Source organism: Leopardus geoffroyi, chromosome D1, assembly GCF_018350155.1.
Source record: "Leopardus geoffroyi isolate Oge1 chromosome D1, O.geoffroyi_Oge1_pat1.0, whole genome shotgun sequence".
Lineage (NCBI taxonomy): Eukaryota > Metazoa > Chordata > Mammalia > Carnivora > Felidae > Leopardus > Leopardus geoffroyi.
The window spans coordinates 114658893-114674041 of NC_059329.1; the positions used below are offsets into that span (position 1 = coordinate 114658893).

Below are 15149 nucleotides of genomic sequence, written 5' to 3' on the forward strand. Positions count from 1 at the left end.
GAAGCTGGGTTGCGGGACTTTGAGGGTGCGCCCCCCTCTCCAAGCTCTGAGGCCTCAAGACACCAGCAGTCGCTCGGTCTCACAGCTTAGGAGCCTGTGGGGCCCTCTGCCTCCACTGTCAGCTGACAGCATGCACGGTCTAGGGCAGGCTCTGAGCAGAGCAGAGCACATCCTCCTCGTGGGCCTCCACCCTGCCTCTGCCACCTGCTGGCACTCAGAGCTCCTGGGGGGGGGGGGGGGGCGGGGCATGTGTCTGTTCACTGGGGCCACAGGCCAGCAATGGCTGGCCCCCAACGTGTGTCAGTGCCTGAGAACTGACAGTCCTGAGAGACCGTCCTCTTACCGGGTGCCAGGTCCACCACCGTCTCCCTTCCGGTGTAAGTCCCCGTTTCAGTTTGTACCTTACAGAAATAGCGTGGGACCGTCTGGCTTACTGCTCAGTGTAAGTGCTCAGGGCAGTGTCTGTTGCATAGCAAGTTCCTTATATACACTTTATATTAGTAAATATTAATACTAACGGTCTTTGGCTTCGCTTGCCTTGGTTTCTGTTTCTTACAACCAAGAGGGAGCTTGGCGTCAGAAGGGGGGTGGCACGACGAAGGGGTGCGGTGGGCAGGCGGCAGGCGTGCTGTGATACTCGGGATTCCCGTCACGTGGCCCGCTACGGCTGACACTTTGCAGTGTTCAGAGGGCCAAGTAGAGGAGGATGAGGTCTGTGCGTCGCCGCTCATTGGGTAAAGCGGATGCAGAACCACCGGTCAGGGAAACTGCTCCCGCGGCCGGCAGCCCAGGCCCCCGGGAGCTCTGTGGTCATGCCCAGCTGACCTGGAGCAACTGAAGCTCCTCCTTCAGCCTATTTCTGAGCTGCGGCTAACGGGACACCGTGCAGCTCAGTGACTGCAGTGGAGCCTGTCCCTCAGCCCTTCGGAGGTACCTTCTGGGCGCCCACCCCCCTCAGAGGCACGGTGCTGTTCCAGGGCCAGCACAGGAGGAGCCCACCCAGCTCCGCAACCCCAGGTTCTTTCTCACGTCCAGGGCCTTGAGCCGAGCTGGAGGCCGTCGTTCTGGCAGAGGCGCCCGGGGCCTTGGCAGCACTCTGCTCCAGCAAGATGGCACAGGGCGTAGGAGCGTGGGCTCCGGGGCTGGCCCCGCTCACCAGGGGCCACGTGGCCACCTCGGGGAGTGGTTTTGTCACACGGAGGTAGGGGGCGGCTACAGGCATCTAGCAGGGGGAGAGCAGAGACAGTGTTGATGTTCTGTAGAATGCAGGTCAGCCCCCGCCGCCACAGAGGACCAGCGGGCCCCAAATGTCAGTGCCGTGGCAGCCGGATCCTGCTGTGAAGACAGCTGGGTGTAGTCAGGCCCTGCCACAAAGCTACGTGCCCACGCTGTGCCTGATCTTCACATACAGGGAGAGGGTGCCTGTGTGGGAGGCCTGGGAGGGCTCCGTGGGTGTCGGGGTCTCTGTTCGGACCGCTCGTCGGGGACCACTCCTCACCCATCCTCGGGGCTCTGTGGTAGACTCCCAAGTGCTCCTGCACGACCTGGGGCTGGGCAGCCCTGGAGCCGGTGGGGGACGGATGGCCGGTGCGTGGTCATGGTGCCCATGTGGCTGACAGGCGTGGTGGGCACGGCTCGGGCCACTCCCCTCCGCGGAAGAGGCCAGCCCAGGTTTTCCTGGGGCTGCCATCCAGCAGCCTTCGCCCATCACTTCCAGGGCTGTGGGTCCTGGCACTCCGTCTGCCCCTTACCAAGAGAGGAGCGAAAAGAAGGTTCATTCTCCAGGTGCCAGGGTGACCCCGTGGGGTCAGGGGTTGGCACTAGAGCTGCAGCGGCAGGGCAGGGCGGTGCTCCACGTCAGCCGCAGGCGTGCTTCCCTGTGCCCCTGGGCCTCCCCTGCCCCCAGCCAAGCACGTGATCCCTGCTCGGTCTGGGGCAGTCTGTGGGGGGCAGTCCCCAACTCTGCACAGGAGGCTGGCCTCTTTGTCTGGAGCGTCCACACCCGGCAGAGCCCAGAGGAATGCACGTGGGGGGACAAGAGCTGGACCCGGTTGTCCCACATCCCTGCCCCACCCCCGCCTGGACGGAGACTGGCGTCGGGTATTTTTACTGAAGGAATTTATTGTTCCAGAACTAAGGTTGCTCACAGTTATTTGACAGGGGATACACGGGGTGGGGCTTGTTCGTTTCCGTGACGTCTGCGTGTGTCCCGAGTACAAAAGAGGAAGGCTAACAAGAGGTATTGCTTTCGGTGTCTTCTGTCTCTGGAGAAGCCCCTCCCGCTTGTACCGCGTGGCTTATGCTGTTATAGGTGTTTAATTGTTTCTTATGTATTGAAATCCCAGCCTGTGGTGGGGGGGGGGGGTCAATGTAACAGAAGCATTAAAAGCTGTCCACGATGGGAGGGGGGCAGGGCGGGCGGGGAGGCGGAAGACACACCAAAAGCAAAGTGGACTCGTTACAGCGAAGGCATGCAATCAAAACCTGCCATCCTGGCCCGCCGCTGGCCTGGTGCCTCCCAACAGCGGCCAGGCCCCCCCGCGCACTCTCAACACCACGGGGGCCTGTGCCAGCCTGGAGGGACCGGGCCCACCAACAGAAACAAGCAGAAGCTGGGGACAGGGACGGAGTGAGGCGGCCACACCCCGTGACCTTGCTGTGTACAGAGAACACACACTGCGGAGGACGCCGCCAACTTTTTCCTTTTCTTTTTTTTTTTTTTACTTTTTGTCATTTTAGTAAAAAACCCTGCGGTGCCTCTGCTGTCCCGTGTGTGGGAGCCAGCCCAGGGCCTTCCTCCGATCCCCACTCTCAGACAAAACCAAGATGGTCCCCAGCCTGGGCCTGACAGAGGGGCCCTGGGCAGGGCCATCCTGCTAGGAGACAGCGCCCTGCCCCGTCCCTACCCCCCCCACCCCGTGGGACTGGAGTTGCGTCTACACAGTAACCGGACAGAACATGGGACAGAGCGAACCGCGCCGTTCTTTAAATATATATATGTGTATGTATATAGAAAGAACCAAGAGCAAAGACCTGAACACAAAACCTAGCCCTGCCCCAGCGGCTCCCCCCACCCCCACACCCTTTTCCAAAAACAACCAAGAAAAAAAAGTTTATAAAAATATCTTGCAGGAATTCTTTAAAGTTTACAGTAGCTTGCCGGCGCTGCATCCACCGGCCTGCCCCCCGCCGCCCCCCAGCGCTCCGACGGCTCCCTCCTCAGGGCGCCTCCTCGGTCCCAGACCCCGCCCTGCCCAAGACACACAGATGGCAGGAGGACGCTGCTGCTGCCCCTTCCCTGAACAGAGAAGTGAAAGAAACTCAATAAGTTAAAACAGCAAATAAATAATACTGATCTCGGCCAGCCGTGGAGCAGGCAGGCGGCTCCGGTGCCTGCAGGGTCAGGGTCCACCCGGGCCAGGCAGGGTCGCCAAGCGCGAGAGCACGCTGCAGCCCCAGGCGAGCGGGGAAGGGGGGGGTGGGGAGGGGGCGGGTGGACGCGAGCGAGCGGCGGGGCGGGCGGGCGGCTGCAGGCAGGGGCCGTGCCGGGGGAGGCCGCGTGCAGGCTGGCCGGCGGGCCGGCTGACTTCGGCTGTCCCGCCCCGCCGCGGCCCGGCCGGGGAGGTCGCCGCGAGTCCGGAGCCCGGCCGGCCGGCCGGCCGGCGCGGAGCCGCCACGCGGGTGGGCGGGGCCTCGCCGCGGGCGGGGCGGGCGGGGGCGGCGCGGCGCGCGGGTGGGCGGGGCCTCGCCGCGGGCGGGGCGGGCGGGGGCGGTGCGGCGCGCGGGTGGGCGGGGCCTCGCCGCGGGCGGCAGCAGCAGGAGACGAGAGAGGGCGGGTCCGCGGCAGCTGCCTTCGGTCAGCCGGTGTCCGGCGCGGAGCACAGAGGACGGCCTCGTGGAGGTGACATGTTAACTTTTCGGGATAATTCCTGGTATCAGAGCGGAAACAGTGGCGTTGTCAGAGGCAGGCAGAGAGAGAGACAGTGAGAGAAAGAGCGAGCACGGGCGGGCCCCGCCGCAGGCGCTGGCCCCCGGTGCCCCCTTTCCTTTCCTCCCCGGCTCCGCAACAGTCTAGCCGGGCGGACGGGCGCGGCCCCGGGTCCACGCGGGCGGGCGGGCGGCGGCGGGCGGGCGGGCGGCGGGGCTGGCCTTGGGGGCCACTGTCAGGGCCGTGCTGGGGGAGGGGGCTATGTGTCTAAGGCTGCTCGCGGCGGGCGGCGGGCGGCCCCGTCTTGGCCGTGTCCTTGCCCGTTGGGTACTCGGCGTCCCCTCCAGGGCCGGGGCCAGCGGCCGCGGAGTCACCGAGTGGGCCGTGGGCACTCCGCTTGGCGGGCGTGCTGGGGGCCTGGGCCGCCTGCCCGTTCTTCTCGTCTGAAAAAAGTTGTTTAATTACGTCAAAGAAGTTACTCAATGGGCTGCCTGGGTACACAGAACAGAAGACAAAAGAGAAAAAAGAAAAAAGAAAAAAAAAAGAGAAAGAGGAAGGGGGGTAAGGAGAGAGAAAGAGAACAAACAAACAAATGAACGAAAGGGTCTCCACGAGAGAAGGAAAACCCAACGAGATGAGGTCTGAGCCGGGCGTGGCAGGCGGGGTGGGGGGGGGCAGGTGGGCAGCAAGCGAGGGGTGGGGGCAGCAGGTGGAGAGACCCCTCCTCCCTCACTGCGCCCGGCCCTGAGGCCCTGACCCCCCTGCACCTCAGCCGCCCCATGGCCTGGCCACCCGGCCAGCCCCACTCTGGAGACCGAGGCAGAAAAGCCACCACTGCCACAAGCCCCAGGGCTGAGCAGGACCCTGGGGCCCCCGGCTGCCTCCTCGCACGGGACCAGGGAGCCTTCTCTGGGCTGGGGAGGCTGGAGCCAGTGTGCCCGCCACGCTCCTCCCGGGAGGCTTGGAGCCCGGCCCCTGGCCAGCCCGGGCAGCACCGCATGGACACAGAGGTCAGCAGCAGACACACAGATGGACGGACGGGTGGAACAGGCATGGAGAGCGTGGGTATGGGAGGGCTGGGGGCAGGCGGCCAGAGTGGGGGCCCTGATCCCGAGGAAGAAGGCAGAGATGGTTTGACCACCCCCACCTGGGGGCCTTGTCCTACTGTCCAGGTGCCTCCGCTCTACCTCTTAAACCTGACTCCCCCAGCCCGGAGCAGTGGGCAGGGGCGTGCGTGCACGGCACCCTCCCCCACCCCACCCTTCAGTGGACAGAAAGCTTTCACAGCGGCCTCCTGCCCAAGGTCTGGAGTCCACCCAGACCCCAGACCAGAGCCCACACAGACCCTTGCTGGCCCTGGGGCATGGAGACCCTTGACTGATCTGAGTCTCGGGTTCCCTTCCTGGCCTGCCTGGATCCTAGGGCTGGGCCAGTGGCTGCCCGAGGGGGTGGGTGACCGAGGCTGTTCCTGGCAGAGGTGGGGGGGCTGGGGGGGCCCGAGTGTGCGTGTCTGGGCCCCACGTGTATACAGGGACCCCAGGGTGGCCCTAAGGGTGGCAGGGGTAGCACCCAGCCAGGAGCGGGCTGCAGGTGGGGGTGACAGGCTGGGGGATCCCAGGTGAGCGTGAGGGGTTCTTACCACATTTGGAAAGCCTCCCCGTCATCATTTCCATACAGTTAGTGGTGTCTGGAGCACAGAATGGAGAAAGGAGGGAGGGAGACGTGTGAAAAAGTCTTCCCACTCGGAGCCCAGGCCAGGCACTGCCCTCAGCCTCTGGCCAGGCCCTCAGGGAGGGGCCACGGGGGGGAGGGGCCGGTGCTGCGGGGGCTGGCACGCTGGAGAAGGAGGCTAAGAGGCTGGGAGGGGTGGAGCCCAGAGCAGGGGGGTTGGGGCAGGTAGGGTGGGTTCCAGCTGGAGTTGGGTGGGACTTGGGGGGGGTGGGTGGAGCCTGGGGTGTGGCCGGCTCAGACTGTGTGCAGTGAGGGGGGTGGGGCAGTATCCTGGTCAGAGGAGGGTCCTGCTGCAACCAGAGCCTGAGGGCCGAACGGGGCCCTGCCCATCGGGTGACCTGCACCCACCTGGCCCTCCGTCTCCTCTGTCCTGCCCTGGGCCCGAGACATGTGCTCTGGAACCGAGAAGCTCAGGGCTCTGGTTGTGGCCTACCCTGGACAGGTGAGTGTCCTCATCCTGCCACTCTGCAGCTCAGGCAGCTGTATCTGCCCCTCAGCTGGTGCTGGCACCCCGTTCCCTTCTGCTGGGCCTGGGAGTGTTGGTGCTCCAGGGGCCTAGTGTAGGGCTCCTCAAGGCTCTCACAGGGGCCTATGCTGGGTGGGATGTGACCTCTTGGCCTCCTTTCCCTAATTGGAGTGACCACCAGGTCTCTTGCCCTAGTAGCTAAGGGGCCCCCACTTCTGCCCCCTGCTCACAGTGGCTCTTGAACTGAGCTCGACAGACAAGAGCATCCAGACCGGGAGGGAGGGTGCTGGGAAAGGCCAGAGCGTACAGGAGGCCTAGGGATGGGGCCAGGGCATGGGCTAGGATCCTGGATTAGGCTCCCCAGGTCCCAGACCCCCTGAAGGAGGTCAGGGGAGACGGGCCTGGAGCCCAGAGGGGGTACCCGAGAGTTTGCAGGGACACAGCTTTGGACGCAAGGCTGAGTGGGGTCAGGACTAACAGGGGCCCCCGCTTTGGGGTGGGGGCAGGACTGCGGTGGGGTGTGGAGCCCAGGGGAAGAGTAGCGTCCACCTTGCTCACTGCTGTGCCTGGTACTTGGCATGAGGGACGCCGGCTGATGGGCAGAATGACCCAGCCAGGAGCAGGCCTGGGTACCCTCTGGGCAACACACCAGGCCCTGGCCTTCGCTCACCTCCCTCAACAAGCTCTGTCCTTCCCTGGCCTCAGTTTCCCTCTGTCAGCCCTGCTCTGCTCTGATGTGGAGGCCTTGAAGGCTCCCAGGGAGCCAGAGGCACCTGACACCTGTCCCCCCTGCTCCCTGCCTCCAGTGCCAGCCTGGCTCCCAGAGCCCACTCCGTGGGCTTAGGGCTAGCATGCTGGGGGCACCCCAGCCCTGACCTGCCAGTGGGGTGAGGAGGCACACGTTGGGGGTGAAAAGGGTGAAACACATACGATGGAATGAGGATGGCAGGGGCAGGGTGGATGAGCGGGGCTGGTCTGGCCTCTGGGACCCCACCAGGCTGGAAAAGGGGCCCCCTGAGGGGGGGCTCAGAGAGGCAGGGCTTGTGCCGGTCGCCGTGCTCCCCAGACCCTAAACCCAGACTGGGCCGTCACGGCAACAAGTGCCTTACCACCATCCTGACAGGACCCGCACACCCTCGCTAACGGACAGCTGCGTGTGCACAGGCTCACCCACCCCTGCAGCGGGCACGTAGCCCACTCCCCACCAGGTGCTGAGCAGCGTGGACCCTCGGGCTCTCGGACCCCCAGCACCTCCAGGCCTGGGCAGCCCCTTCTCCCTGTGTGACCACCGCCCCCCGCCCCCCTCCCCCCCGCACCCCGTAGGCCCAGCTGGGGAGTTCTTCCTTTGGGCACTCAGGCCGCCCCCTGTCTTGCTCAAGGGCAGACGATCACGGGCCTGTCACGGGGAAGTCAGGTGGCAGGTAGCCCCACAGTGTGTCAGCCAGTGTGGGCACTAGGCCCACAGCCTCGCAGGGTACGGCGGGGGGAGCCCGGAGGGTGGCAGGCTCCCCGCAGGACCTTGGCCACTGCTCTTCTGGAGCCTGCTCTCACCGGCCTGGGGCCAGGCTGCCCGCGTCCGGCTGCTCAGCCTGGGTGCTGGGCCTAGACGGTCTGTCCAGGGCCGGGAGCTGGCCGCTGGATGTGTGAGTGGGCACGGGGTGCCCTTCTTGGGGCCAGTCTGGCTCTCGCCAGAGGCTCTGCCCGCAGCCCCCTCCCTGCCCCTGCGGCGGGGCCGGACACCTTACCTGCCAGCGTCAGAGGCTACTCTCGTAGCTGGTGGCCACCTTCTGGCCCTTAAGCCCAGCACCCCAGCTTAGTCCTGGCGCTGGCGGGGGGGGTTCTACAGTGGACAAGAGGCGCCTTTCAGTGTGGTGTGCTGGGCCCTACCTCCCTGGGTGTGCAGAGACGGGCCGGCCCACTGCGCCGGGGAGGGCCCTGCCCCCTGGGGGGCAGCGAGGTGGGCACGTCGGAGGGGGCCACACCCCTGCTCACCAGCCCGCAGGGCAGCCCAAGCTGAGCCCCCGCCTCACCTGACAAATGCTGGGCGGAGGGCTGGTCGTGTGTGCTCAGTAGCTGGGTCTGAATGGTCTCCACGACCCTCTTGAAGCGGCGGCTCGGGCCTGGGGGAGATAGGGGGTCATGCCCAGGCCCAGGGTTAGCCCGGAGCCCGTGCCCTGGGCCAGCGGCTCACCTGACAGGAGCGTGAATGTGACAGAATAGATGCCATTCTCCTTCTGCGCTGCCCCGCCCTCGGTGTAGGTGATGTCCACCTGGAACTTGACCGGCTTCTGGAACACCGCCGGGCCCCCTGTCGCCTTATACTCAGCCCGGAAGCTGGTCTGGGAGATGACGCTGTGGCTGAGGCTGGGGATCTGCAGGGCGGCAGGGTGGTGTGAGTGTGCAGTGCCCGAGCTGGTCCTCCACACCACCCTGTGGACCAGGCTGGAGCCCCTAACCCTGAACTTCCGTGCAGGCTGGGACACGAGAGCCGAGTGGAAGAGCAGAGGGTGGGGGGGAACAGGGAGGCAGGAACAAGGAGGGCGGTGCAGGCCCCTGAGAGCAGCGGCGGTGGCGGCCAGGATCGGGGCTAAAGCCTCTGCTGTGCTTTGCGAAGGTGCCTCCGGAGGCTGAGGCCACTTGGCCATCGCTGAGCTCGGGCAGAAGGGCCCCTGTGCACCTGAGTCACGGGCAGCAAGGGGGCATGCCCCTGAAGACGGACTCGGGAGGTGGTTTGCCTTGGCGGGGGGGGGGGGGGGGTTCACCCCTAGGACGGCGCTCTGCTGCTCAGGAGAGCAGCCGTGCCAGGAGGCTGAACGGGGTGTCGGCCGAATCCCCATCACACTTGGGAGGAGCCCTTGGGAGGGCTTGAGGGAGAGGGAGACCCAGACTGGGGGCACTGAGGAGGCGAGCAGGCAGGCTGCCCCCCACCCCCCACCCCGGGCCTGCTGCTGGCTCCTCCTGGCCCCCGGAGACTTCTCTCAGAGCTCTAAGCTGTCCCCTCGCCCAAAGGGAACTTTGGCCGCAGCCGGGACGGCAGGGCTGAGGCCGCACTGAGCCCAGGGAACCACACTGGCGGGTCCTGTCCACCCTGGTTGGGGTGGCCCAGCTTGAGCTGCAGGGGTGCCGTGGTCCTGGGGGACCCAGCCCCGGGCGAGGCCCCTGACAGGACCCGGAAGAAAACGTTCAGGGCTTTCTGCTTCACATGCTCAGAGGTCTCGCAAAGACAAAAGGAGCACGCCCAGGGCCTGAGGGCAGCCCACCCTATGAGCCACCAGGCCTCCCTCAGAGACACGTGGGGGTGGGCGGAGAGCACACAGGGGACAGGCCTCTGGGACAGTTCCCGAGGCCACAGTATGTCCACCAGACCCAGCAGAGGGCCTTCTGTGTCCAGACCCCACGTCCCCTCCCTGGGGAGCTGCTACATGGTTGCCGGTCTCAGTGAGGTGTCACCCCCCGGGGCTCAACCCCAGCCCCCAGCACTCCCGGCCCTCGGCCCTCGAGGCCCAGCCCCACTCTGAGCCCCAGCTCAGCATGACTTGTTTCGTGCATACCTGTCTCCCGCCCCCGACACGCTAGTGCCTCCTCAGGAGCCCGCGGCCTGTCCCAGGCCAGGGGCCCACGTGGTGACCCTCAGGCGCCAGCCAGGGCAGTTGGAGCCAGTGGCTGTGTGACATGTGCATCGCAGGTGGGTGGGGTCGTGGGGGCTCACCGACAGGAAGGCGTGAACAATGTCGGCTTTGATGGAGCTCAAGGGCTTGTCCTTGATAACCACGAAGATCTGCTCCTCCTTCTCCAGGTTGATGAAGTTCCCAAACCACGACTTCTTGGCGAGCCTGGGCAGGGGGGGGGGCGGGGGCAGGGTCTGCTCACTGTCGGCAGAGATTCTGGGGACAGGCCCGCGCTCCCCTCCAGGCCGAGGCCGGCTCACTGCCCTGCTGCCCCCCCCCTCCCCATCCCCCACTCTTGCTCTAGCTCCCGACTCCTCCCCCCCGCCCCCCTCCCGTGCCCGCCTGGGTCTGGGCAGTGCCCAGCAGAACCCACCACAAAGGAAGGTAGAGCCCAGCCTCACTCCTGCTTCAGCCACCGAGTTTTGGGGAAACTGGCTCTACACCATCCCTGAGGGAGGTGCCCCTGCCCTGGGGCTGCACAGGGAGCGGGCGCAGCGCAGGAGGCCAGGGTAGGGGGTCGCGGCTGGCCGGGGAACTCTGCACCCACACGTGCACCCACGTGGACACGTGGATGGGGGGGACGCTGCGTGGAGAATGGGGGCTGGGGGCCCAGAAGGCTGTGTGCCCCTCCCACCTGACGGGGCAGCCTTGGCTCCCCGGGTGCCACCCTCTGTCCTGGAGGACCAGGGGCCGCCTGGCCGTCCACATTCCTGCTGCCCAGCCCGCTCACCCCGTGGAACACGGGGGCTGCTTCCAACCCAGCTGCTCTCCTGGGCAGGGCAGGGGCCACATCCTCCCGCACACACTGAGCCCCTCACCTCACTGGCGCCCAGGGCTTCCCTTACTGTCCTCTGTCTTCCGTCCGGCCTTGTTATTCTGCCCTGCCTCTGGGGCCACCACGTACTCAGAGCACACCAGCGCGGGAGACCCTCGGTTGGCCCCACCGTCCTGCCTCCCGCACTCACACGCCCATGCTGGCCCCTCCCTTGGGAGCCCCGAGAGTGACAGATGTCGCCTCCAAGAACACGTTGCACAGGCCGCGACTCCTGCTTGCCAGCAGGTCCCCACGGCACTGTGACAGAGCCAGCTAACACGACAGAGAGGCCCGTATCCGAGGAACCCGCGTCCTGCCCACAGCCACACGAGCCTGGCGCAGGCCCTGCTCCTGCTGAGCCTTGAGAGGACCACAGCTCGCCGACCACCTGCAGCAGGGGGCCCAGCGGGGCCGCCCGGGGTCCTGACCCACAGAGCCCGAGAGGAGGAATGCGTGTCGTTGAAGCTGCTAAGCTTTGGAGCGGTCTCCCAGGCCGCTGTCTCACCGTCTCTCACCGCATCAGTGACACCGGACCCGAGTTCCGCCCGTCAAGCCATCGAACACCCCCATTCAGACCTCGAGGCAGCCAGCGAGGCACAGGCAGGGCCCCGCCGGGCACGTTGCTGTGGGCCCAAGCGGCCTCTGCTCAGCTCGGGGACCCTGACCCCACAGTGCACATCCCCCCACCCCCCATCCCTGCCTCCCCGCCAGCCCTCTGCTCTGCTTCCTTGCCCTGGAGCGCAGGCTTCTGCCCCAGCACCCGTGCCCAGGGCCTGCAGCCCAAGAGGTACTCGGGAGTCCGTCTGGAACCCGCCGGGGGTTCTCTTTCTCCTCCTTTGACAGAGACGATAGAAGAGTCACTGAAAACGCCATTTGTTTGTACCCTGGGAGCCCAGCTGTTGGGCAGCTGGCACAAACAGTCCCGTGCCTGAGAGAGCCAGAGAGGCTCTTGCCGGTCGACTCCACAAGTCAGCTCGGCCACCCGGGCGGCTGCCAGGTGCTGCTGCTGAGACGTGTGGCAGCCAGGCGTCTCTGAGTAAAGCAGACCCCTCTCCGGGATGTGGTGGGCCTCATCCAACCAGGTGAAGGCTTCGAGAGGGAAGGCTGCAGTTTCCCTAAGGAGTTCCGCTGGACAGAGCACCACGGGGTTCCCCACCTGCACATTTCACACTCGGGGCTGTAACATCACCCAAACCTGCTTATTTCCACCTGCCGAACCCACGGCCTGAGGCCTGCCGGCCCCCACAATCATGGGAGCCAGTTCGGAGAAACAGCCCCACGTGTACACACCGGTGCACTCGCACCCCACCGGGTGGGGGGACCCTGACCGACACGCGGCCGGCGAGGATGTCCCCTGTAGGAGGCGGCGCTGGGGATGAACTGCACCGAGCTCCCTGGGCGGCCGCGCACCTGCCGGGTCCCATCGGGACCCCCAGGAGGGGCGAGGCCCCCAAAGGGACTCAAGGACGGGAAGGCCTCAGGGCATCAGGCGCTGTGGGAGCTGACTCGTCCGCCAGCACAACAGTCCTGTTACAGGGCTGTCTGTGAGTGGCGACAACAGCAGGAAGGGTCGACGAGGCCCTAACCCAGCACGTGGGGCTCGCCTGCCGCACCTGCCGCGGCCCGGGTGTCCGCCCTGCCTGCAGGCACCGCGTCCCCAGGCCCCGCGTGAAGCCTGCCCCATGGCGGCACCTTCTGCTCAGTCAGCAAGACCGTGGCCTTCGAATAGGCTGCCCGTGTGAGGCCATGGCGGCTTCCTGCTCGCCTCGCTGGCCCCGTCCCACACCCACGCCTCGCTTCCTGTTTGTGCCATGCTGCCAGAGCCGCAGGCCAAGGCCACCACGAGGGCCAGGAGGGTGGGGGCGGGGCCTCTCCAGGGTCTCTGCCACAGTTGAGGCCAGCTGCGGGGTGGCTGTGGCTCCGCGCGCCCATCGCCTCCCGCGGGACCTGCTCCTCCTTAATGGCGACGGTTAGCTGAGGGCTTGGTCTGCCCCTGGCACCCTCGCGCAGTGCCACCCTCCGCGGCCCGCTTCCTCCTCCTCCTCCTCCTCGGCCAGCGCCACGTTTTCGCCTTGAGACCCTCCATCCTGACGAGCCCCCAAATTCCTGGACGCATCCTGGGCTCCACTCCGCCCTTGGAAAGCCCGTGTCAGCACGGCCCAGCGCTCCTCTCCCCGGAGGCCGCCTGCCGCAAGCACCACAGGCCGGTCCTTCGCAGGCCCCCCGGGCCCAGCGCGTCCAGGGCTGAGCCTGCGCCCAGAGAGTCGTGAGCACGCCTGGCCACCAGGGCTCGGGCTCAGGGTCCACACGCTTCCCCCAGTGTGGAGCCCGGGCTTTCAGGCTGGTGTGCGGCAGTCTGTCTCCAAGGCACGGCCGTGCCCTCCCTGGTCTCCAGCCAGGCTCCCTACCCCAGACCCAGTTCCCTGACCTGGCGTTCACAGCACAGGACACAGAGCTGTGAGTGCCGGAGAGGAGGTGTCCCAGAGGCAGGAGGTGGAGGGGGCACCTGGGGCAAGCACAGGGTCACAGGGAGAGGGACTAAGCGCCCGGAGGGGCTGGGGTGCTTTACCCCAAAGCCTTCGCGGGTCCCCGGCCCGCCATGTGGGAGGACCCAGCACCAGCCTCCCCACGCACTCGGTGTCTGGGCACCAGGAGGGAGGCCAGTGGCTCACAGTGGACGTTGGGCAGTGGCCACTTACTCTGGGGACGACTCCGGGGTCAGGTTGGACATCTCCTCGGGTGTTGGAACTGTGCGCATGGGAAGGACAGGAAGAGAAGGCACGGTGACCCTCTGCCCTTCCCTCACCAGGGATCCCCCTGCACTGCGGGCAGGGTCTTAGGGAGCCACCCCACAAGCTCCTGGGGGCTCACCACCAGCGCCTAGGGCCGCGGGGCAGTCCCACGGTGCTGTAATCGGGGTGTGCTTTCTCTAGCCTCCAGCCAGCCCTGGCGTCACCAACAGCCAGCCATGGTCCCCCCACGCCCGCCCATCCGCTGCGCTATAGGCTCCAACAGCCAGCGGAGCTGCCAACCGACCCTCGGCACCCAGCGTGCAGGAGCAGGCTGGCCACCGCTGCCCCGGTCCCACGGGCTTCTGACTGTCCTCGCCCACACCCGCCCCTCGGCCGGCTCCCCTCCCTGGGCTCAGGTAGCCCGGCCCGGCCACACCCGCCAGGCCCTCGACGCGCACCATGAGCAGGCTCGGGAGTAAGCAGGCATCGGGGCCGCTGCCTGGGCCCTTGCTGGCCTAGAGGACTCAGGCCACTGCCTGGTGCTTTTTGATGGGGTGAACCAGGAAAGTGGGGAGGGGGCGGCTCCTGCCGCCCCACCTGCCCCACCGGCCCCCCTCCCCTCCGCTTACCCTGCAATTTCCGGCGGTGGAAGCGAGGTGACCCCAGGAAACTGTTCTTGATGGAGTTAAGCCGTGTCCTCCAGGGCACCCCTCCGACGCTGGGGCTGGACGGTGGCGTGGGGTTGGGTGTGCCTGCCGGGCTCTCCTTGGGCGTGTGCACGGGCGTCCCCTTAGGGGTGGGGAGGGGACTACCCCTTGGAGAGGGGTGAGGGGTCACCTGTATGGTGGGGACAGATTTGGTGTTCGGTTCAGTCCCAACGGGTGGCAGCCGGGTGGGGGCCGGCATGGGCGGCGGGCCCGGGGGCAGGGCCAGCTGGGGGCCTAGGCCCCCCGGGACAGGGGGTCGGGCCTGGGTGCCGGCCGGGAGTGGGTTGGACTTGGTGCCCTGCAGCGGCTTGTCGGTCAGCTTGGCCTTGCTCGGCAAGGTCTGGGTCTTGGGGTTGGGCCGCGAGGTGGCCTGTGGAGGGAGGGTGTGTCCGGGCCGAGAGGCGCTCCGACAAGCTTCAGGCTCCACGGAGGTGGCCAGGGGGCAGGCCACAAAGGGGCTCTCGGAGGGTGGGGGGGGCAGGGCAAACTTTCTAACAGGCTACAGGGCAGGCGCGGAGGGCAGGGATCAGCGCGCGAGGGGTCCCCGAGAGCCACCGTGCATGCGCCCACCCCCGCCCCGCATGCACACACGGCACCAGGAGAACCAGAAAAGCAACGTTCAAGCAGGACCCCAAGGCAGGACCAGCGGGGGCAGGCAGGCGTGGGGGTGGGAGCGGGTGCCATAAGAGTACACAAATAACACAGGAGAAAAACAAACAAAACGAAACAAAACAAAGACGTGCAGTTAGCAAGGGCAGCGGCAACCGCGGGCGGCCCCAGCAGCTGGCGAAGGGGGCCTGCTTCCCCGGCTCTGGGAGCCTCCCCTGCCCCCCCGTGCACGCCGGGCCTGTCGGGGCGGGGGGCTCACCCGGGGGCTGCTCAGCGGGCTGGTGGAGAGGCCCGAGGAGGCGCCGCTGATAGACCTGGACCTGCGGACACAGGGGCGGGCAGGTCAGCTGGGAGGGGCCGTGCTCTCCACTTCTGTCCCCCAGGGGGACCCTCCACGAGGACGGGAGCCCTGGCCGAGAGCCTCGAGGCGGCCCAGGGCTATCCAGCGGTGCCCCCCCACCCCCGTCTCTCCCCAGGCCCGGGAGGGCCCCGCA

The 15149-nt window shown here is 66.8% G+C and overlaps 1 protein-coding gene across 17 annotated transcripts in view; it reads right to left on the reverse strand.

Annotated features, from left to right (window-relative positions):
• Positions 1 to 2101: 2101 nt before the first annotated feature.
• The window catches only part of BRSK2 (BR serine/threonine kinase 2), a 62163-nt gene continuing 49115 nt past the window's right edge, over positions 2102 to 15149 (reverse strand). For 3 of the 17 annotated variants that reach the window (XM_045486359.1, XM_045486357.1, XM_045486367.1), the window contains 8 exons: positions 14915 to 14975; positions 13969 to 14176; positions 13307 to 13355; positions 9835 to 9958; positions 8317 to 8497; positions 8156 to 8245; positions 5568 to 5615; positions 2102 to 4419 (listed from right to left, as the gene is read on the reverse strand). In XM_045486359.1, coding sequence (XP_045342315.1) covers positions 4196 to 4419; positions 5568 to 5615; positions 8156 to 8245; positions 8317 to 8497; positions 9835 to 9958; positions 13307 to 13355; positions 13969 to 14176; positions 14915 to 14975 — 985 coding nt within the window. In that variant the 3' untranslated portion in view covers positions 2102 to 4195. Of the gene's footprint in view, positions 4420 to 5567; positions 5616 to 7870; positions 7966 to 8155; positions 8246 to 8316; positions 8498 to 9834; positions 9959 to 13306; positions 13356 to 13968; positions 14177 to 14914; positions 14976 to 15149 lie in introns of all 17 variants that reach the window. The other 14 variants (XR_006714375.1, XR_006714372.1, XM_045486369.1 and 11 more) reach the window with 10 other exon arrangements.